The following is a 24564-nucleotide window of genomic DNA, read 5'->3' as shown; positions in this document are numbered from 1 at the left end:
CGCAGGCTCAGTAATTGTGGCACATGGGCTTAGTTGCTCCACAGCATGTGGGATCTTCCTGGACCAGGGCTTGAACCTGTGTCTCCTGCATTGGCAGGCAGATTCTTAACCACTGCACCACCAGGGAAGTCCCACCAAGAATTAACCTTGACCAAGGAATGTGAATTTCTTTCCATTATGGACGAGTAGCTGTATGACCTTGGGTAAGTGTCTTAACCTCTTTCCTCCTCAGTTCCTTAATTTGTAAAATAAAGATAATAATACTACCTACCTCTTTGGATTGTTGTCAGGTTAAATTAGATAATAGATATAAACCATTTCACAATGGCCAGTAGTAGATAATAAACACTGAATAAATATTAGATTTACTATTGTAGAAAGATGACATCAATTCTGGAACTAAAAGAATGTGTTAGTGCAACAATGTGAGAATCAGTTAAATTAAAATCTACATAATAAAGAAATAAAATGAGGAATTGAAGTACTTCACCAGATTACTTAAGAAAAAACGAAACAAAACAAAATGACTACAACAGGAATTAGCAGATGAATCAGGCCCGAGAGAGTGACTTAGTCTGTTTGGGCTGCTATAACAAAAGTACCATAGAGTAGGTGGCTTAGAAATAGCAAACGTTTATTTCTCACAGTTCTATAGTCTGGGAAGTCCAAGATCATGGCACTGGCAGACTCAGTGTCTGGTGAGGTCCCACTTATGAGATGTCCATCTTTTATCTGTAACCTCACATGGCAGAAAGGGTAAGGGGCTTTGGTCCTCTATTATGAGGGCATTAATCCCAATCATCTCCCAAAGGCCTTACCTCAAAGTACCATCACACTGGGGATTCATATTTCAACATATGAATTTGGGGAGATCACAAACATTCAGTCCATGGCAGAGGGGTTACCCTGAATTACTACTTTGTTCACCTACATTCATTTAATTAATAGAAGTGATCAGTTATTCACAGCATCTTTATGACATCACTTTTTGAAATAGTAATTTTCAGAACTATTTTAAAAATCTACGAAGTTGGCATGATACTATATATAGAAAACTCTAAAGACTCCACACAAAAACTACTAGAACTGATAAATGAATTCAGCAACGTAGCAGGATACAAGATTAACATACAGAAATCAGTTGCATTTCTTTACACTAACAGTGAAATAGCAGAAAGGGAACATAAAAAACAATACATTTTAAAATCGCACCAGAAAAAAAAACAAACTTAGGAATAAACCTGACCAAGGAGGTGAAAGACTTATATGCTGAGAACTATAAAACATTAATAAGGGAAATTAAAGATGATTCAAAGAAATGGAAAGATATCCCATGCTCTTGGATTGGAAATATTAATATTGTTAAAATGGCAATCGTACCCAAAGCAACCTACAGATTTAATGCAATCCCTTTCAAATTACCCATGACATTTTTCATAGAACTAAAACAAATCATCTTAAAATTTATAGGGAACCATAAAAGACCCAGAACTGCCAAAGCAATCCTGAGGAAAAAGAACAAAGCAGGAAGCATAACCCTCCCAGACTTCAGACAATACTACAAAGCTACAGTAATCAAAACAGTGGGGTATTGGCACAAAAACAGACATACGGGTCAATGGAACAGGACAGAGAGCCCAGAAATAAACCCACACACCTATGGTCAATTAATCTTCAACAAAGGAGGCAAGAATATACAATGGAGAAAAAGACAGTCTCTTCAGCAAGTGGTGCTGAGAAAGTTGGACAGCTGCATGTAAATCAATGAAGTTAGAACACACCCTCACACCATACACAAAAATAAACTCAAAATGCCTTAAAGATTAAATATAAGACAAGATACCATAAACCTCCTAGAAGAGATCATAGGCAAAACATTTTCTGACATAAATCATACCAATGTTTTCTTAGGTCAGTCTCCCAAGGCAATAGAAATAAAAACAAAAACAAATAAATGGGACCTAATCAAACTTACAAGTTTTTGCACAGCAAAGGAAACCATAAACAAAAGGAAAAGACAACCTATGGAATGGGAAAAAATATCTGCAAATGATGTGACCAACAAGGGCTTAATTTCCAAAATTTACAAATAGCTCATACAACTCAACAAGAAAAAAACAAACAATCCAGTCAAAAAATGGGCAGAAGGCCTAAAGAGACATTTCTCCAAAGAAGACATACAGATGGCTAATAGGCAAATGAAAAGATGCTCAACATTGCTAATTATTAGAGAAATGCAACTTAAAACTACAATGAGGTACCACCTCACACTGGTTAGAATGGCCATCATTAAAAAGTCTGTAGACTTTTTAATGATAGCCATCATTAATAAAGTCTGTTAATAAAGTCTGTTATTTGTAAATAACAAATGCTGGAGAGGGTGTGGGGAAAAGGGAACCCTTGTACACTGTTGGTGGGAATGTAAGTTGGTGCAGTCACTATGGGAAATGGTGTAGAGGTTCCTTAGAAAAGTAAAAATAGAATTACCATATGATTCATCAATCCCACTCCTGGGCATATATCCAGACAAAACTATAATTCAAAAAAGATACATGCACCCTTATGTTCAGAGCAGCACTATTCACAATAGCCAAGACATGGAAACAACCTGAAGTCTATTGAAAGATAAATGGATAAAGAAGATGTGGCACATATATACAATGGAATACTACTCAGACATAAAAAAGAACAAAATAATGCCATTTGCAGCAACATGGATGCAACTAGAGATTATCATACTAAGTGAAGTAAGTCAGAAAGAGATAGACAAATATGATATGATATCATTTATATGTGGAATCTAAAATATGATGCAAATGAACCTATCTACAAAACAGAAACAGACTCACGGACATAGAGAACCTACTTGTGGCTGCCAAGGGGGAGGGAGTTGGGGGAGGGATGGAGTGGGAGGTTGGGGTTAGCAGATGTAAGCTTTTACATATAGAATGGATAAACAACAAGGTCTTACTGTATAGCACAGAGAACTATTTTCAACACCCTATGATAAACCATAATGGAAAAGAGTATAAAAAAAAGAATGTGTGCATATGTATAACTGAATCACTTTGCTGTACAGCAGAAATTAACACAACATTGTAAATCAACTATACTTCAATTAAAAAATTATAGAAAATAACAAAAAAAAATCTGCAAAGTATCTGAGAAACTTCATCATTTATAATGAGGAGAAACAAAATGCCTACCTACCATCCAGTGGCCCTCTCAGATGTACACCAGTGTCTCTTATTCTGTCCTTCACACTTCTTAACTTCTTTCAGAGCTGATTTTCTCAGCTTGCCCAATCTTTTGAACCCATCCATTGAGCTTTATACTTTACTGACTCTTCATTTTTAAAATTTATTATATTTTTAAAAAATGAATATTCTGAGCTTTTTCCCCCCATAATGTTCTCCTCTTGCCCTTTACACAGTTATATTCCAGACATTTCTGCAGCCCTGGGTAGAGCACATTTTATCAGTGACATGAGGAAACACATTGTTCATCCATGCACAAGGGAGTGCTTTCCAATTAAAGACGTCACTTTGAAAGAGTTTTCCAAACTGGTTTCATTGAGAAAAAAATGAAGGAGGCTAAAAGCCTTTCACCTGAAATTTGACATCAGCTGGAAAACCTTTGTTACTCATGAAGGTTAAGCGATAACATTTAATTAGTGATGGTTATAAATAGAATACTGCTTGGAATTTATGTAGTCAAAATCTTAAGTTTCTGTGTAACTGATGGCTGTTCTTTCTACAGTTCCTCCTGAAAATGGGACAATGAAATCCAGGAGCCATTTTTATTTTGGACTTCCTTTTCAGACATAGTTTATTTGGGTGAGAGCTGTGTTTTATTTTGGCCCTTGCCACCTTCAACACCTGGTTCTCAGGTAAGTAGACCAAAGTGATGTGGGGAAGGTGCTAATGAATCTGCTGGCACCCACTCCTTTGCCCTTTTGTGCTCCTGTATATGAAGTCAGTGTGATTGTGAGAGGACTATGTAAGAGAGAAAAGATATAAGCACCTCAGACCCTTCATTAGTAAACAGGGATTTAGCAATAGCTTTGCTTACAGTACATTATGGTTGGATACAAGGGAAAGATTTTCAGGAAAAAAAAAAGTACAATTTAGAGAAAATCATAATTCGAAAACATACATGCACCCCAATGTTCATTGTAGCACTATTTATAATAGCCAAGACGTGGAAGTAACCTAAGTGTCCATCTGGATAAAGAAGATATGGTTGGTAGATACATACATACATACATACATACATACATATATATATATATATATATATGCAATGGAATACTACTCAGCCATAAAAAAGGAATGAAATAATGCCATTTTCCATTTGCAGCAACATGGATGGACCTAGAGATAATCATACTAAGTGAAGTAAGTCAGACAAAGACAAATATCATATGATATCACTTATATGTGGAATCTAAAAAAAATTATGCAAATGAACTTATTTACAAAACAGAAACAGACTCACAGACTTAGAAAACAAACTTATGGTTACCAAAGGGGAAAGGTGAGGGGGAGGGATAAATTAGGAGGTTGGGATTAACAGATACGCACTACTATATATAAAACACATAATCAACAAGGACCTACTGTATAACACAGGGAACTCTACTCAATATTCTGTAATAACCTATATGGGAAAAGAATCTGAAAAGGAATAGATATATGTATATGTATAACTGAATAACTTTGTTGTACACCTGAAACTAACACAACATTGTAAATCAACTATACTCCAATATAAAATAAAAATTTTTTTAAATAAAATAAATGAAAAAAAGTAGTATTTAGTGTGTTAGGGCTCTCCAGAGAAACAGAACCAATAGGATGTTCCCCCTCCCTCAGGGGACTTCCATCTTTTTTCTCTTAAGAACTTCAACTGACTGGATGAGGTCATCCATATTACAGAGGATAATCTACTTTACTCAAAGTTTACTGATTTAAATGTTAATCTCATCTAAAAAATAACTTCACAGCCACATCCTGGCAAGCATTTAACCAAATATATAACGGGGTACCATGGTCTAGCTAAGTTGACACATAAAATTAGCCATCACATTTAGCCATTCTGAGAATTGGAATTGGGATTGGGATTGATTTGTTATAATATCCTCAAATGCCCTAAAGTCACTTTGAATGGTGTGTTCAAGAGGAATAAGGACCAAAAAGTTTTCAATGTCACTGTTATGCTGGCAGAAACTCTCTGTGAAAGCAGTGTTTCATACTTTATTCTAGTAACAGTCTCCAGCAGGGTGGTGCAATAGTAAAGTGGGCACGCTCTAATGTCAGATCACTGGAGTCTGCATCCTGGCTCTACTGCTTTCAGTAGATTTGACACGACTCACTTTTACTTCTCTCTGCTTCAGTTTCTCCCTCCACCTATAAAACGGAGATAGGTTTAAATGTCCTAACTCATGGGAAGTGTGTAGAACAGTGCAAGGAACATATTAAGTATTCAATAAATATTACCTTTTATTATTACTTGAATTAAGAATAAAGCCAAACATTTTCTTAACGTCTGCCCATCTTAGAGATAGGGGGTTTTTTGGTTTTGGTTTATTTGTTTTGTTTTTAATCCTGTAGCTTTACAGAAAGCTATACCAGCCTCACCCCTTCCTACCTTTACCCTGAGGTTGGCATTTTAGTGTCCCTTAAGGGGCACTCAATGTAAGCAAGTTGCTTTTCACCAGCAAGTCCAGGAGCGGGAAGAATTGTAGAGGCTCTTGTTAATAAGCCTGGACACGATGGGTGGAAGACTGGCTTTCACTGAGCAGATGGCAAGGTGGTGCTACGATACTATGAAATTTGCAAATGGACCACCACATTTCAATGAACTGATGAGTAAATACTGTAGCAGTAAGGTCATTTCAAGGAAAAAATATATATCAATAACAATTTGATGTTACAAAAACAACCAGCTATTTTCTTTTTACAAATAAATTCTTTTCACTTAAAAGGACCATCTCTTAGTTCCTTTAAGTAGCACTTCTTTACAGCATTTAAGATGAAGTTATATTACCAAAGCCTTGACTAATAAACAACTTTTCCAGGAAAGGGACACACATATTTATAGCATCTGCCATGTACCTAGAATAGTGTTTGGCACTTCATGGAAACTATCACGTTAAAAAAGTAGGTGCTCCTGTTTATACTTTGCATGTGAGAGAGGTGATGCTCAGAGAGGTGTGGTGACTTGCTCAAGGGCTCACAGATGGTTAGTGGTTGATAAATAAATTCAGCAAGGTAGCAGGATACAAGATTAAGATACAGAAATCGATTGCATTTCTTTACACCAACAATGAAATATCAGAAAGGGAATGTAAAATGTAAACAAAACAATACCTTTTAAAATCGTACCAAAGAATAAATAAATAAATAAAAACTTAGGAATAAACCTGACCAAAGAGGTGAAAGACTTACATGTTGAGAACTATAAAACATTAATAAAGGGAAATTAAAGATGATTCAAAGAAATGGAAAGATATTCCATGCTCTTGGACTGGAAATAGTAATATTGTTAAGATGGCCATACTACCCAAAGCAACCTACAGATTTAATGCGATCCCTATCAAATTACCCATGACATTTTTCACAGAACTAAAACAAATCATCTTAAAATTTATAGGGAATGATAAAAGACCCAGAACTGCCAAAGCAATCCTGAGGAAAAAGAACAAAGCAGGAGGCATAACCCTCCCAGATTTCAGACAATACTACAAAGCTACAGTAATCAAAACTGTGTGGTATTGGCACAAAAACAGACATACAGACATATGGATCAATGGAACAGAATAGAGAGCCCAGAAATAAACCCACACACCTACAGTCAATTAATCTTCAACAAAGGAGGCAAGACTATACAATGGGAAAAAGACAGTCTCGCCAGCAAGTAGGTTGAGAAAGCTGGACAGCTGCACATAAATCAATGAAGTTAGAACACTCCCTCACATCATACATAAAAATAAATTCAAAAATGGCTTAAATACTTAATAAGACATGACACCATAAAACTCCTAGAAGAGATCATAGGCAAAACATACTCTGACATAAATCGTACCAGTGTTTTCTTAGGTCAGTCTCTCAAGGCAATAGAAATAAAAACAAAAATAAACAAATGGGACCTAATCAAGGGCTCACAGGTGGTTAGTGGCTGAATCAGAACTCAACCCCGTGTCTGGTTCCAAAGTCTGGTTTCCTCCCCCTCCATTGTGATGCCTGTATTCATAGGACTAGATCTTGTCTCTAAAGCTGTATCTCTGGTCCCATCCATGCTACACAGGCAAGAGTGTCTCCTGAGCTGGTCGCAGGCAAAACTGAGGAAGTGCCACAAAGTTTATCTTTGACAACAGCCAACTCCATTGCAAGTTTTCTTGCTGCAAACTCTCAGCAAGGTGGTGGTTTCATCAGTTCCTGGCTGGCCTTCCCAGTAGCCTCAATGGTACATTCCTCTGAGTCTATCTTCTTCTCAGTACCTCATACTCTTGATTTCACCCACAACAGTCTCCTTTATTCAAAGCTCACCTACCATGATTAGCGAAACCTTGTATGCTCAAATTAATTACTGACTTGAAGTCACTTCATTAACTAGTTACCTCTGTATGGTCTGAATGTTTTGATGCAATAAAGTACTCATGAATTACTTGCTTAATTAAAAATACATCTTAAAGAAAAAAAGAACAAGGATTACGAGGGTGTGAATTTTGGTGCTATTTTCTGTCAAGTGGGTCTTTCACTGTCCCTCAAATCACACCACATAGGCAGCCATCTACTTTGCTTGGCTTGGCTGGCTTGATCACCTCTGAATCATTAATAGCACAGGACACATTTTTTATACTTCAGAAAACTGGAGAGAGGAGGGGAGTTGGGAGAGGGGAGTCCATCTTCTTACTAGGAAACCCCAATATCTGATAACTCATCTGGTTACAAAAATCACAGTTCTGTCTAACTCATCCAGCTGTATGTCCTAGTATTGACATTAAGTCTTCTCCTAAAAGCACAAAACACTTCTCATTTTCAGTTTTTCAGCACAGAGGGATTGAGTACACTGTTGTTACCAAGAGCAAAACCCAGAGTCCAATTTGAAGACCCTGATTTTCACAACATTTTCAAACCCTCTAATCAAGCCTTCTTTCTCTTATCCATATTTTCTCTCTTGCCTCTCTGCTTTTTCTTTCTCTGTACAGTTTGTCTTAACACATGAAGAAAATACTTTTAAATGCAAAGAGAAAAATAGATGGTAATCTATTACAAATGACCTATTAAAACTGAGACCATTCAGTCTGCTTCTTTGAACATACAAAATTGTTTCTCTCTTCTGAAATACTCCACAGCACAGAGATGAGTGTACTCAGATATAATTTCATGTGATTACCCCATAAGAAGAGCTCGTATCCACAACTCTCTATCAGGTCTTGTTAAAGCACATAAGCGAACTGCCTTCAAGTAGACCCTGTCCATCAAATCTTTATTTTTCTTTCATGAAGAGTCTACCTTGCAGGCAAACTCTGGTAATGTTGCCTCCCTATTAAAATAGCAAGAAAGGAAAGTTTGAAGTTGGGAGAGATCTGGAAGAATCTTTGTCACAAAAATTTGTCCTATGTCAAATGTATTTCCTGAGGAAAAAAAAAAACTACAAAGCAGGATCCAGGCTCCTTGCATCCTATGGCTCTGTCTCCTTATATGAACTTGGAATCCTCTGTTAGAACCTCAGTATCTTACCAATAGATGGGGGAAGAGGAAGAAAGTACAGAGGATCATATGAGGGTTGGGCATCATTTCTACCCACATTCCTTCAGTCAAAATTCAGTCACAGAACCAAACCTAACTGTAAGGGAGGTTGGAAAATGTAGTCTAGCTGCATACTTAGGAGGTAGAAGTATAACTTGTGGTGAAAAAAATGCATTTCTACCTTATTCTCTTGACTGAAAGCAGCAGTGCCAGGAAGAGGTTGGAGATGAAGAAGACATGATGATTTAGATACTGGGAGAAAGTCCAATATCATAGGCAGACCAATGTATTCCACACATAATAGGCTGGAAGACAGTGGCAGAAGAGGCAGGCTTAGAGGAGATAGAAAAGTGTCCAGAGGATGGGATGGGCACAGTGACATAAAACCTATGAGCAAACATACTCAGAATTTCAGACACGGAAGCAGCAGGAATTTGGGAATTCAGTGATCAGTAGTAGAGCCAAGTCACTCATTTAGTATTTAGAAGATGTGGGGTTTGGAGTGGAGGATAAGATTAGGGTCAGGTAAGAGTTAGGATGAAATAACCAAGAGCCAGGAATATTATAGAGATGGGGCCTGGGCACAAGGGTAGACAGTCAAGGCAGATCATTTGTGAAGTGACTCCTTCATAACCAGCATGGTGGCCAAGAGCTGTTCAAATTCTTCCTGTCCGAGGTCAGCATTGGTCCTGGAGCAGTTCAGAGACTACAGATGGGGTCAGCTGGGAGGAGAGGCCTATGGGAACCTGCTAAGCCCTGCCATGATCTACCCTCAAATGTTACCAGTAACCTTACTCTGCTTCTGGGTCCCAGAAGACAACCCTAACTAACCCTATCTTCCTCACAATGTCCTGGGATGAAACAGGACAACTGAATCAGTACAAACCCTTCAGAGCATAAAGCAAATGCCCCTCTCAGAGTAGGGAGGACCTGGGACAGCATATTTGCTTACAAGTGAGAAATAATAATAAAAGTGACAGCTGACATATACAAGACACAGTTCTGGGGCTTTAAATACATTTAACCACTTAATCTTGCCAAAAATCTTTATTACTCCAATTTTACAGATTAAAAACTGAGCAATACAGACTTAAGAGTGACTTGCTCAAGTAAGTGGCAGAGCTGGGGTTCAAAGAGGTCTGGCTAGAATCGATCACCTTAGTTACTATGCATACTGACTTTTTTAGAAAGTCAAATTTGGCCAAAATTTCATATCACATTTTGCTTGCTTAAAGGAGGTGCCAGCAAAGACACTTTCTTGCACTTCCCTCCAGAGATCTCATCTACCATTTTGTTTCCAGAAAGCTGTCCTATCCTTTTGGAATGAAGACTAAGTCATGGATCTCCAAAGAATAAGTCACAGACAGTTCACTTCCTCTCAAAGAATGTACACTAATATGCAATAACAAGCTTTGAAGTTTCGTATGTCACAAATAAATGACTGCAGAATAAGAAGAAACCTTAGGGACCAGAGTCCCACCCATTTTAGTGCAGAGGGGCTAAGTAGCTTGAAAAATGTCCCTTAGGAAGAAAAGCAAGTTGTCCTAACTTCCATGGTAAAAATACTTGCCTCCTGACCTCAGACCACTTATTTTCTCTACCCAGCATAAGGGAATCATAAGGGTTAAGAACCAGAAACTTCAGATTGTGATATGTGACTGCATTAATTCTTTGGTTGCTAGAGAGACTATGAAAAAGATAAAAGGGTTCAACTACACAGAATTTATTTTCTATGAAATAAGAAATCCAGCATCTTATGTAACTAGTCAGGAATTATACAGCCATGTGTTCAGACATTTATTCATTCTTCCCAGCCTTTATCCCAGCATTTATCCATCTATCCATTCAGGCATTTATTCATTCATTTGCTAAAGTATCCACTCATTCCAAAATACCTACTGAGACAAAATTTGTGCTCAATCCTGGGTATTTTTAGCACTTTCAGTCACTATTTTTCTTTCTGCTTGGTTTTCAGATTTTGTTAACAAGCCCAGTGTATGGGGTTCCAGTACATTCCATTATAAAATTATATTAAATATGTTTGGGGAATCAGAATCAAGCCATTAATTATGGAACAGTTTGCAGCTTCCATCCATTAATTCAAAGTAAAGAGGACTATTCACTTAGGAGTATTTCCTTTGTTCCTCAGGACCTCATTTTTGACCCCAAGGTGCCTTTTACAGACCACATGCTTGGTCTCAAGCCAAACGTGGACAAAGCTCAGTCAACAGTAAACTGCCTTCAGTACCAAAAAAGTACTCAGGTTTCTGCAAATTGTGTCTATGAGAGTTTAAGACCTTTGTTGTCCTTGTTGAAAAGTACACTCTTTACTGTGACAAAGACACATGTAAAACATGTATTCTCAGTTTTCTTGGAGGACAGTGGAAGAGGGATCCCCACATCCTGCTTCCCTATCACCACCAATTGGTTAGTGTTGTTTGTTCAAACACTGCAATTTTACCTTCTGCCCTAAATAATCCTACTTAACGACCCAGGGTTCTTGGAGCTCTAAGAAGTCTAAAATGATTTAGTTCAGCATTTGGTGCTGTACCACCTGAGAACATTATTTTCTGATGGTAATAAGGGAAGGAACTACTCAGGAAAACAAAGCAGGATGTTGAGGTGCCAACATTCTGAATATGTTTATTCATGTTCGGATTTACGGATGCAAAGTGTTTTACATGCTACAAATGTTTGTTAAAAACAAGTTGTTACAAATCAATAAATAATACTAGCTACAACTATTCTCTACTATAAACAGAATAATAAGCAGAAAATAAATAGACAGATACAACTACTTTGGTACACACAGACATGCATTTTCTGTCATAAAACTGATAAGAACACTACCATTTTTATTTCTTTGTAGTATTTTCCCTTGAGATACAAGTTTTTATTGCACATTTCTTTGCACTTGTCTTACCAGTTCAGGTTGGTAGCATATCAAAGAATAACTGGAAACTGGTTTTCTACTGGGGTGGGGGGGAGGGCTTATTTTCTGCCATGTGGTCATTTATATCTTACAAACGAAAAAGAAGCAAGGTACAAAAATTAGTGTGTGTGATATGTGCTCAAGGTTGGGAATACTGACTGGTATGAAAGGTTCTTAACTAGCTGGTCATCAAAATCATATATAATAGCCATTAAAAACTCCCTTAGCTAGCAGCATGGAAATCATTGGCTTGGTTATTCAAAGAGTAGACAAACAGAATTCCTGGATACTGTTTCCATTTGGGTTTTCCAGTTCGTATGGTTCCAGCTGGCGGTATTCAAAAGTCACACGATTTACATGTTTTCCGCTGGAGACCATGCGCAACACCGTGTTGTCACAGCCAATTTTCATCTGGGCTATAATTCATGGAAAAAGTAAAAGTTTCCCAGCAGGTTAGAAATGACACTGTCAAACCATTTCTGTCCACGAGATCATTTAAACACGAAGAAAGCAAGGGGAGGTAGCTTCCTCTCACGTACTCAAACCACACATCTGCCATCAGGTGAAACGTGTTTGTTCTCATTCTTATCATGTACAGCTGACCTTGAACGACATGTGGGGTGCGTGGGGCATTAGGGGTGAGGACCCTCCCCACAGGCGAAAATCTGAGTATAATTTATAGTCTGCCCTCCAGATCCACGGTTCCTCCAGATCCGAGGTTCCACATTCTCGGGTTCAACCAACCTAGGATCGTGTAGTACTGTAGTATCTACTATTGAAAAAAAATCTGCCTATAATTGGGCCTCCGCAGTTCAAACCACTGTTGTTCAAGGGTCAACTGTATAATTAATTGTAGAATAGTGAAATTAAACTCAGCCTTTCTCCTCATGTGCAAGAACACTGTTAGTCAAACAAAACTGGCTGCAAAGAGGTAAGAAGATATCTCCTTGTGCTTTTTACGTTCTCCTACCTGCAAAGCTTTGGTGGTGAAGGCAGACGAAGGCAAGCATCCGACCTGCTGCACCTTTGCTCTAGTTGTGTCCTCAGTGGGGGCAGTGCCGCCCTCTAGGGACAGGTTAGAAATTTGCAGAGGCAGTTTTTGGTTATATCTGGGGGGGCAAGTGGCATTTAGTGGGCAGGGCTGAAGGATGGAGTGTATTGCCGGACATTTATGTAGACCAAAAATATCACCTATTTATTATTTTCTGAGCCTCAGTAATAATTCTGTTTTACATATAAACAAAAATATCATTTGCATGGTTTAGACATACACTAAGTATACTCATTTTTGTTCTATTGTTCACCTGTACTTTTTATCTCTAATTTTTTTCTGTACTTCTTATATGGAACGGCTTTTGATATCCTTACTTCTCTTAAATCCAATCTTATTCATTATTTTTATAAGCATCTGGCAACATTTATGTATCTTCTAGTACAGATGTGCCTGAGCAGTTATACACTGAAACTGTGTGTGTTTTTAAGGCATTCTTCAAAAATTTTTTTTCAGCTTTATTAAGGTATAGTTGACAGAAATTGTATATATTTAAGGTGTACAACGTGATGGTTTTATATAAATATACATTGTGAAATGATCACCATAATCAAGCTAATCAACATTCATTACCTCACATAGTTACCTTTTTTTTTCTTTTCATTCCCCACTCCCCTCCCTTCTGGCAACCATCTGTTTGTTCTCTGTACCTGTTTCTGTCTTGTGAAACTCAGCATTTTTATTAAAAATTACTTTTATTTTATTTCTTCAGCCTCAATCTGGTTCCTGAGGCAAGATTTATCTGCCCTACAGTAATCCTTTCTGCTGTTTTAATTTTCTCAATCTTTTCTTCCCCACGTTGTCTCTATAAGGCCTAAATTCTGAGAAATGTTATTAACCTTGTATAACAGGTACTTCACAAACATGCACCTGGGTTTAAATGAAGTAAAACAGCCAGATAGTTATTTAGGTAAAAGTCAATTTGGAGACATAATAAATATAAACCCTATAATTATTTTAATATAAGCACCAGGGAGTCTAGGCTAAGCTTCTGTTGAAGAAGTCCAAAGTTGATTTTTTTAATTTTTAAAAATAAACTCATTTATTTTTTATTTATTTTTGGCTGTGTTGGGTCTTCCTTGCAGTGAACGGGCCCCTCATTGCGGTGGCTTCTCTTGTTGTGGAGCACGGCTCCAGGCATGCAGGCTTCAGTAGTTGTGGCACGTGGGCTCAGAAGTTGTGGCTCACTGGCTCTAGAGTGCAGGCTCAGTAGTTGTGGTGCACGAGCTTAGTTGCTCCGCAGCATGTGGGATCTTCCCGGAGCAGGGCTCGAACCTGTGTCCCCCGCATTGGCAGGCGGATTCTTAACCACTGCGCCACCAGGGAAGTCCCTAATTTTCTTTAAATTGTTTGCAAGGCCATTCTTTTCTGATCTTACTCTGAACTTTAATCCACATAACGTGCCTTATTTCCTTTAGTTAATGCGCATATCATTTATTATTTGACATAATTCCTAATACAATCCATTGTAAAGGGCAGGATACCTAAGAGTTCTTCATTGTCTGAACGACTTAAGAGGGGCTCATGAAAACATGGTGAATTAAAGAAAAAAGTGAAGTCTAAAATGAACCAGTGAGTCAGATAATTCAAGCCTTCACATTATCTTAAGACTGGTTTCAATTATCTAGATAATGCAGGCAAAAGTGGTTTTTTGGCCATAGTAACACCCTTTGAAATCAAGTCATATAATTCATGCACCAAAATTACCGTGGCTTCAATTATCTAAATTTTAAGGCATGATTGTGCTTCAGTTCTTAATCTAATCTTTTTACCCAGCTCAAAGGCACCTCCTCACAGGTGCTCTCCATCAGCCTGGAAGGATCCAGTGCCTCTGAGAGCACACACAAAGGGAGAGAAGCCATGATGCACTGGTTTAAACCAGGGCTCAGGTGTAAATTAGCATAAACTAACCCCCAAGCTTTTAGCAAAGTGGGTTTTTAGAAATCTTTTCCTTTACCTGTGTACATTAATTCTATTTCAGAGAGATTTTGTTTATTAAGTTCCCAGCATTAGCTCAGAGAGAGAAAATACTGGTTGGCAGAACTGGCTTTAATTAAAACTGGTAACAGCTGATCAAAAGGCTGTCTGATTTGCAGCTTCATTATTTAGTTGGTTAGTGATGTGTGCTTACAAAAGAGGAAGGGGGCTATGGTAAGGGATGAAAGACTGTTCTTCTGTTTGACTTTTGTCTCTTAAAAGATAATCACCGGTTCCTGCATCAGAAGTACAGATACAGGAGTGACCTTTACAGAAATGTTTTATGTAACTCTCTCCCTCCCCCTTGGATTTCGTTAATTAATTTGGTCACTAGTCAGCAATTCCCACCTCCCTCACCCCACCCGAGCATAATCAAATGGAAAAGCTTCACTGATCTATAACAAAGAAGACCTGATTCTGTTTGGCGAGAACCAGGTCTTTTATTACCCGTGACCATTTTTAGATCTCAGAATTTACCTCTGTTTTGCAGTGGTCTTTCAGAGGCTGGTTTTGCTGCTAGAAGTTGGGGACATTCAGCAGTTCTGAGAATTTCTAATAAAGCGTATCACCTTTTAATGTGTCAATATTTACTATGAGTAATACACACACATATACATATGTATGGTAAAGTTATTTAGATATTACTTCATTTTTATACTATGACTAATTGACAATACATCCACTATTTGAACTACGGTTTTCAGTCAGTAAAATCTTTAGTCTCGAGAGGAGGAAAGCAGGGACCTTCAAGAAGGTGGACAGAGCACAGAACCAAAAAGCTTTGTCTTTTTCATAGTTGTACCTAGGGCAAACCTTAAACACGCAACCTTGTTACTTCATAAGTTTTTCTCCCACTGTCAGATATTGTGGTCATGCATTCTTGATACTGTGCCTAGGCTCAAATGCAAAAGCCTCACACTTGCTCAATGTGCAAAATCAAAGTTTCTTTGGTGGAACTTGCCCTCCCATGTATAAAAAATTTGAGGCATTTTATTTAAGGAAACAATCTTAATAGGCACATAAATAATAATCAAAGAAATATCTTACCAGGGCCGTGAAAAGGATAGCAGAGATCAGCTAAAGGCATCATCTTGGAAGGGTCCAATCCAGTTCCTCCCAGCAGCTCCACAAAGTCTCCTATTCCCACACAACCTGCTGAGGACTTCTAAGAGAGTAAAGCAGCAGAGGAAGATGTATTTAAACCAATTATGGAAGTCAAACCATTTGACCAATGGCAAGTTGGTGAATTCAGTCAGCTGTAGACATGCTGGCTTTGCCATTTAATTTAACATCCAGGACTCTGGGAAGTAAGACTTTTTAAAGAAAAAAAAAAATCATAGGAATTGCTTTTCTAAATCCGTTGAGTAATCATTTTAAAAAATGTATGTGCATTTAAAAAAACATTTTTTATAAGCTCAAGGACTAGAATGATGAAATTGGAATCTGTAAACTCCATATACAATATATGAAAATTGAATCTGAAAATGCTTTGCTTTTTAAATCATTTGGACATACACAATGAATTATTTGAATTTCTTAATGCATGCAGTCAGAATTTTTATAAATAGGGCTTCCACATCAGTTTTTTCTTCAACTTACCTATTTTCCTCTTCTTTATAAAAGACTTTTTCTGCTATTGAGACAATTTTTATCCTTTCTACTGATAAGGAGTTAGACTAGTTAAAAGAATATTAAAAAAAGAAGAGACCCCTCATTTGGGGCTCTAATTAGCTAGAGTTACCATCAACTTTCTCCTTCCAACTAAAATAAACATTTCAAGCTACTCAAAATAAGTATGTAGTCTTAAGACTTTGTGATGCACTGTAACGACCTTTTTCTGCTTCCCTTCATCTTTTCCACACTGTGTCATCCACAGAAATTCCTGTGCTTCACTTTCCCATGCAAACAAAGCAGACCCCCCTCTCAGCCCCAAATGTCACAGTTTGGGCCACCCATTTCCCGTGATCAGGGCTGGCCTTGTGATCGTGCCACCCGTGCCCACAGGGCTCACACTTTCAAGGCCTAGTGCTTGGCTTAATGCTCTGCTGTCACCATTTTGAATTTCCTAATAATTTAAAAATAAGGCCCCTGTATTTTCATTTTGTACTGTCCCCCCACAAATTATACAGCCAGTTTTGCCTGTGATCCTCTTCTTCACTGAGACATACCCATCAAGAGATCTAGCGGAATGTGGCAAGGTGCTTAGAAGCTAACCAGACAGACCATGCTACATAGGGACCAAAATCTAAAACAGAGAATGTAAAACACACACATACATAAGCGCACACAGTCCAACATTTGGAAGATATTGAAATGCAACTGGAACTAAACAACCAATAGAAAATAATACAACAGCAACTCTTTGACTAATGAAAGGAAGCAGGTATGGGCATATATATTTAAAGCACCTACTCTGTGCTGGGTTCTATGCTTAGGTATTTTACACATAATTTCATCAATGATGAAATCGAGGGTTAGTTAGCCCCACTGTGTACAGGGCTCATTTTCTTGTATGAACAGTTGAATAAGCCATTTAGAGGTAAAGGGAAAAAAATGTAATTGCCTTTCCCTTGAGTAGAGGGTGTCCAGGGGGAACATGTCTTAAGACTAAACATTCCACCTGGTTCTATAGGTTCCAAATTTCACAGGAGGAGGTGAAGGAGAAAAGGCAGGCTCAGGAGAGAGAAATGGGAAATAAGAAGTTGGGAAGAAATGGAAGCTAAAATGAAGGGAACAAAACCAAGAAACAAGGAGGTTGGGAGCACGTACTTTTTGGCGTTCAGTGACTTTTCTCTCCTCTTTCCAAACCTCTCAGCTGTTCTTATAAACAACGGCAGAAGCTGAGTTGTGTAGGGACCTCTGGGGTTCAACTCCTCAGCAGTGACCCCCGAGATTTCTTTGTTGAGGCTCTATCTCCCTGGACCAAGTCACTCTCATCTCTTGCCTAGACTATGACAATGGCCTTTTAGGTGCACTGCTGCACCACCCTGGCCCCTACAGCCCATTCATCATCATTCATGGAAGCCAGAATGACCTTTAGGTAATGTCTCCTTCCCATCGTGGACTCTGTCAATTAATTTGGTCATGAGGCCAGCAATTCCCAATCACTCTAACCCCACCTGAGCATAAGCAAATGGATTATGTCACTTTCCTGCCTGAACCCCTTCGGTGGTTTCCCACTGCACTGAAAATAAACTCAAACTCTTTAATATGACCCGCTGGGCTCTCCACCCCCTGGCCCTGCCTGTCTCCCTGATGCTGTATGATACCACTCCCCCTCTACTTTTCCTTCTTTCCATTTCTAGAACTCAGCAAACCCATTCCTGCCTCTGAGCCTCTGCACTACTGTTGCTCTGTTCCCAGCTCTTCCTGTGGCTGCTGGCTCCTTCTTACCTATCACTGAAATCTCACTTTAAATGTCTCCTTCTCAAAAGATTTCTTTCCTGACCTTCTCATCTCAAGTAGCTGCCTGCCCCTCACTCTACCCCCCTTGTCCCCAGCCACCACTCCGCTTCATTTTCTGTAGGGCACTCACCACTATTTGAAATACATTACACTTTTGCCTGTCTCATCCCACTAGAATACAGGTTCCATGTGAGTAGGACCTGTTTTGTTCATTGCTAATTTCCAGCATCTAGAAGAATTCCTTGCACATGGTAAGCACTCAGAAAATATTTTGTAAAGCAATAGATACCTAGAACACTGCAGACTTCACATTTTTTTAAATGGTAAGCACCAAGATTACTCCACATAGCCAAGAATAACTAAAGTGCAGATCTCTCAATCTGTCACACTTGCCATCTTCTATATTAAACATCAAGAATGACATACAAAAAATCTCAAGCCTATAAGACTAAGCCAAAGACATCCACTTATCCTGGCCTTTATCAAAGGATTATTCTTCCACTAAGGTTCAACTTTAAAAAATAGGCACTGACCTATGAATTTAGGGCTTAAAGGAAATTGGATTTACTGCTTTTCTCAGCCCTAGTCCTATTTATTTGGTTTTCACTGAAATCTTTCTGATTAGGAACTATGACTATCTTTGATGCCAGCAAATGCATGAGCTGTCTTAACCTAGGCATATGAGAACATAAAAGGAAATGAGGATGACTCAAAGGAAACAAGCTACCAGTGCAAATAAATGTGGTCAAGCTCAGCATTAATTATAAAATCCATACAGAAGTTCATGGGGGAAAAAGTTGATGGGGAGGCTCAACTAATGTTTTGTTGTAAAATGTATGGAATTAAATGTAATGCAAAAAAACGCTTCAAAACTTTACTGTATTTTGCAATATAAAAATCCAGTTTTGTATTTTATGCTACGCTTAGCATTCCTTCATAACACAGTCTGTCAATGAGATACTTCCTTCATGTCAAAAGAAAATTCCAATAATCAGAAAAACAGCTGTGTAGATGACTCACACTAGGTTCTGCTAGGAGAGAATTTTTGTAAAAGAGGCAAGTACAAGAGAGTTCAATTGTAATTATATGCCACAACTTTGCCAATTGAAAACATTTTCTAACATCACAAGAAAAGTATTCAAGTAGTCAGAAGAGGCACCTGAGTATGCAACTTGCAGCATAACGGAAATAGAAGAAGAGTTTATTAAAGCAGCGAGGGCAGGCTCATGTGAGATCTAACCGCCGAACAGAAGGACATACTACACCAGTTCATCCACGTTTGCCCTGTGTAGTTACTTTTGCTCTGATAAAGCTGAGGTCTTAGGAAGTGACTGGGAAGCAAATGAGCAACTCACCTTTAATTGCAGACCATTTAAGTGTCCCAGGGTGAGATCAGATATTTTGATCACCACAGGATAAATTATGGAGAAGCTGCAGTTGCGATGCTTATGTGGCACGACCAGAGTAAACCTTCCATTTGGGGTCTGGGAGATGACATTGCAGGCTTTGTAGAAAAACAAAATCACATTTTCACTGCTTGGTATGCTGGGCTTTTATAGAAATTTATCTCATCCTTATTCTAAGTTCCTATTCATGGTTTAGGGGCTTGTGGCCCAGAAGAGAGTACTTATCACAAAGGCGATTTGGAGAAAGGAAGGAGTTGGGGAATAAAAAGCACCAGTGATGTATGGACATTGTCAGGAGGCCCTGGCTGCAAGGGGACTTCTAATCGTAATCTCAGGGGGTCACCTTGTTTATAACACTCACAAGACATAAATTAATAACCAACCAAACAATACTAGCTGGTAGAAGTTCTAGGAACACTTCATTAACTAGGGTCCAAGTTCAAGCTGGGAGTCTGGAAGAATCAAGGCTTAAAGATAAGGCCAGAACTCAAACCCTGTCTGTCTGAAACCTTTATTAACTGAACTTGTAGCTATATGTTACTTTTGAGATAATAAAGTGAAGAAACATTAAACTAGTTACAAAATAGGCTGAGAAAAATACAAAGCAGGCTTATGTCTGATAAATATTTCCTGGGTGTTAAGTGATAAGTTGACTAATAGGTAAATTTTAAATGTTTATTTACTCCCAAGACTTTCTGAAATTTTGTTTTGTATCTCAAGACTAGACTTACAATAAATTTATTCTTCTAGCTATGAAACTAGAAGCATCAGAGTTTGTACTTTTTTTGGCCAGTTATGGGACAAAAGTTTCTGATTGATCAGACTATGTCAGAACTACCTTTTGCTTCCTCCTTATATTTTTAATTACACTTAATTTCAAAAAGAACTGAAATTCCTTGATGATTCTAGAAGGTTTCTGATTTCTAACCAAACAGGATATAGGAGAAACAGTTCATGGTGTCCTCTAGTGTTATTCTGCTCCAGTCCTCGGAAACAGCCTTTTTGGGGGGCTTCTTTCAAAAAAATTTTTTTGTTTTTTAAAAACAAAATTTGGGAGATCAGTCAGTACATTATTTTTTGGCAGATTAGGTAGGCCCCATTCTTCAACCACATGAAGTGTTAATATTAATACTATTGTACTATTGTATGCAACCAAAAATGAATATGTTTTCCTGATTTTTTATAAACGTCTTCCTCTTAATGGGGAAGAAATAATAAATAGATGAATGAACTCATTCTGATTAAGATAATGTGTTTTAGGCCTGGGCTGTTCAGCTTTATAGCATCTATTTGTGTATCCACCAGAAATGAACTAAATTAGAGCAATGGTTTCAGACTCCTAAGGCAATGTTGAGGTCCTCTGGTCCAGCCCTCTGCTCAGGGCATGAAATCTGTCTACACATCCTAGATATGCAGTGTTTCAGCCTTCACCTAAATATCTGTAAGACTGCAACTTCATATCTGATCCCTCAAGCTTATCCAGATCAATGGAATGACTTGGAGGGATTAAAGTTTGTCACTGAATACATTGTAGTAGCTCAGGAGATCAGAATAAGACTGGAGAAAAAATAGAATTCTAGCCACCATAAATTAGTATCTTACCTAGCCTGGTAAATAAATTAAAAACTGATTTGATTTTCATAATAATGAGTTGGAAATATCCTTTAGGTCATTTCTAATTACAAAAGAATTTCCATTCAAATCCTTCCTCACTTCAAATTTCTTAAGTCTGTGCAACGATGCTACCTTTGAAAAGCAGAACTGACACTCTCTCCCCCCAGGTCCTGCCTTCCAACTAAGAAGACATGAAGTCCACTTACGAAAGAGGTTAGGATCTGTCTTTATGGTTAATGTGAACCCATTTCCTGGTTCATGGACCCGGAAGAAGATCATGGCCACGTTCTGGGAAGATCTGACGCTCCTTCTGCTAAGACCACTCTCACAGAAATCTGTGTACCGCTCAGTCATGGGGAGAGGGTGATCCTGGGAACTGGGGAACTTCTCTCCCTTGAGAATCCAACCATCAAATACCTTCCAACAAAAAATACAGACAAAGATGATCACTTTCATCAACTCCTGAAGTCACAGGTGTGTTGAAAAGGGGGAAAAGGTTATCCAGCCATGGGCCTTCAGTCATAAGTGAGGAATAGACAGCCTATACCCCCCTGCACACGTGCTTTCTATTTGTATATATTTTGACTGTGAGGGTTGTTTGCAAGTCACATTATTAATTAATTATTGCTTTTTTCCCCTTTATAAACTCTAACATTTCCAAAGCAAATAAACTTTCTTATACTTTATCATTTCAGCCACCTTGGTAAATGAAACTACAGACGATATACATTTTTGGGTTGGTCATATTTTCCACACAGCCTACCTTCAGAAGAATTCCACAGGAACATAATTAGGGTTTCAGTTTTTCTCTTTCCTCATTAAAATATGAACAAAATTTCTCAAAAATAGCAAGAGGAAAAACTGGAGCAGCAACTTTACCTACCTGCCAATGGTTATACACACCCATTTTCCTCATATTTTTACTCTTACCACATATTAAAATATCAAGAACTACTTTAACACTTAGACGATAATGGCTGGTATACAAGTTAGGAATTTTTTCCTTCACTTGTTGAAGTTTGTAGTTGGCTGGACAAACGGTCAGTTTATTGACTTTACTCTTAAAATCACCACAGGTCTCCAATTTAATGAGTCCAACCTAGTTCACGTTAGTAAAATTACCAGCTACAAATTATTTCACCAGATCAGTTCTCTTCTATTGCGTTTGACAGGTTCCAAAATAATTCCACTTTGGGATTTTAATCATGTTCATGTTAACTGGACTGGAGAAGTCCAGCAGCCATCCCAAGCTGACCCGTTAGACTCATGGAGAACTGGGAGTGGGGATGTTAATGAGGCTGGGGGACTTATCCGCGCCTCCCACCTGCCTCAGACTAGATTCCTTCTCAGCAACCTTCCCCGCAGCCAGTGCCCTTCTGCTCCAAAATCAGGTCACCCAGGCATTGAAGACAGCCTCTGGGAGCCTGAAACAGCTCCACAGAGAAAGGGACCAGCAGGAGCAAGGCGGGCTCAGATCTCAGACATGTGAGGTCGCCTTCTAATCAGGACCGCGGGTTCGGTGGACCCGAGGGCTCGTACTAGTTGGTTTGCACCCCTTTTCATCTGCTCCAGATTGCAACACAGTGGTTCGCGCCACGAGTTCTAGTCTTTGGAAGCGCCCGGGACCGAGAACGCACAGGGATGAATTTAAACCACTGCAAGACCAAGGCACTCGGCCTTCGGGGAGTGGGGCGAGGTTCGCGCTGCGCGGGGGTCCCGGAGTGCGCCTCTCCCGCTCCTGCACCAGCGAAGCATCTAATTACGAGCGGCGCCGGTTCTCCACGCTAGGGCGCAGCGTCCCGGCCATGACCCCTCCCTTGCCCCGCGGCTGGGGCTGCGCCTGGCGGGGGCGCCTCACCTTCAGGAAGTCCCCGCTCTCACAGTCGATGGAGACCAGCTCGTAGTGGATGGTGATAAACTCCTCGGGCTCTGCGATGAAGAAGGCGGCGCAGTGCAGCTGCGGCCGGTCGGCGGTGAAGGTGAACTGGCCCTGGAGGCTCAGCATGTCCAGGCACCCTGGGGGGGGGTGGGAGGGCAGCGGGGTTGGGGGTCCCAGGTTGCAGCCACTGCGGAGGCACCCGGGGCAGCCCCTCTCCGCTCGCGCTCCGACTCCCAGCCTCGGCTGCGCCCCGCTTCCGCGCTCCGCGTGCGTCACCCCATCTCGCCCCAGTGCGCCTCCTCGGACTGACCCTTAGCGATGCGGACTGCGCCCCCCGCGGTCCTCAACAATCCCCACCTCCCCGCTGCCCGCGGACGGACGCCAGCCGGCCAGGCAGCCCCGACTCACGCATAGCGCGGCGGTACAGCTGCTCCCCCGGCAGCTCCCGCTTCAGGTTGGCGCTGAAGAGTAGGAAAGGGTCGTGGTCCACAGCTTCCCGCAGCTGGCCAGGAAAATAAGTCAGTCCGCAAAAGTTCAAGGAGGGGGAAAGGGGACCAGAAGCAAGGCACCCTCCCTGCCCCGCGGCAAAGAGAATAAAGTGACCGGGTCAACGTCTCCCGGGTCCGGAGAAGACGGGAAGGTTTAGACCTTTCCCATCAGACCAGGGTATGCCCAGGGACCAGAGGGAAGGAGGAAGAGGCAGGGAGGAAGACCCAGGGGAAACCAGAGGAGAGAGGGGGCACAGTAAATGCGGAAGAAAGAGCTAACCAAAACACGTCTGAGAGCGGAGGCAGCCTGCCCACCCCCGAGGCTGGACACTCACCACAGGAAGGTGTGATGGGTCAACAGGGTAATCGCTCACCTCCAGGTACCGGCTCTCCCCTCTTAGAGCCATCAGACAGATCAGAATGAAGTGACACTGAAGTTTGAAAGTGGGAGCCATGCCGGCCTTGCCTCTGCAGCTGGTGCTTTCTGCTCGGCAGGTCTGGGCTTTGCTTTCCACGCGCTCCCCCCGGCTGAGAGCTAGAAGCTGGTAGGGTCCCTTTGCTGGGTCTCTTTTATAGAGCAGTGAGGAGGGGAGGCTCTCTGCCCCTTAACTGATCTGAGCTCAGTAACCATGGGTTACTCTGTCTCAGTGACAAAGTGCTTGGTGATGACGAGGGTCCAGCTCTCAGCCGCAAACTTTCTGAGTGGTCCAGCGTTATTCACCAAGAATGATTTCAGACACTTAACAACTTAGTGAGTTAAAGTGTGGGAGAAAGAATGAAGCAAGGATGGAGAATAAGGGATGGCATTTTACTTGGCCTGCCACATGCTGAATTATCCTCTCCCATGGACATGCAGGGAGTTTTTGGTTTCGCAAAGCCAAGTGACAGTGTTACACACAGGCATAAAATACCCAGACACACACAACCTTATCATACAGACTTGTCACATAACCTTAAATGGAATCATGTTGGAAATTGTCAGAGAACATAGTATTCATGCAATCGCTCATGCCTCTCAGGAAGAAACTTGAGGCATTTTCAGCTCCAAAGAGAAGC

General features: G+C 40.0%; 1 protein-coding gene across 1 annotated transcript; it reads right to left on the bottom strand.

The window, feature by feature from the left end:
- Nucleotides 1-11931: 11931 nt before the first annotated feature.
- Nucleotides 11932-23963, bottom strand: CRHBP (corticotropin releasing hormone binding protein). The gene is made up of 7 exons (XM_059919363.1): nucleotides 23883-23963; nucleotides 23429-23522; nucleotides 23000-23157; nucleotides 21348-21558; nucleotides 19477-19625; nucleotides 15764-15881; nucleotides 11932-12104 (listed from the first exon to the last, which is right to left on the bottom strand). The coding sequence occupies exons 1-7, from the start codon at nucleotides 23961-23963 to the stop codon at nucleotides 11947-11949; spliced, it is 969 nt and encodes a 322-aa protein (XP_059775346.1). The 3' UTR covers nucleotides 11932-11946.
- Nucleotides 23964-24564: the final 601 nt, after the last annotated feature.

Source organism: Balaenoptera ricei, chromosome 3 (assembly GCF_028023285.1).
Source record: "Balaenoptera ricei isolate mBalRic1 chromosome 3, mBalRic1.hap2, whole genome shotgun sequence".
In the NCBI taxonomy this organism is placed as follows: Eukaryota; Metazoa; Chordata; class Mammalia; order Artiodactyla; family Balaenopteridae; genus Balaenoptera; species Balaenoptera ricei.
Note: the sequence above shows the minus strand (reverse complement) of the source record. Positions and strands in the feature narration are given on the sequence as shown.

Excerpts from the sequence above, each read along its gene's own strand:
- CRHBP (XM_059919363.1), bottom strand. The coding sequence starts at position 23,963 with ATGGCTCCCACTTTCAAACTTCAGTGTCACTTCATTCTGATCTGTCTG. Across the intron at positions 15,882-19,476 it reads TAAATGGTCTGCAATTAAAG|AAGTCCTCAGCAGGTTGTGT; the intron begins GTGAGTTGCTCA and ends TTACTCTCTTAG. Across the intron at positions 12,105-15,763 it reads CTATCCTTTTCACGGCCCTG|CCCAGATGAAAATTGGCTGT; the intron begins GTAAGATATTTC and ends CATGAATTATAG.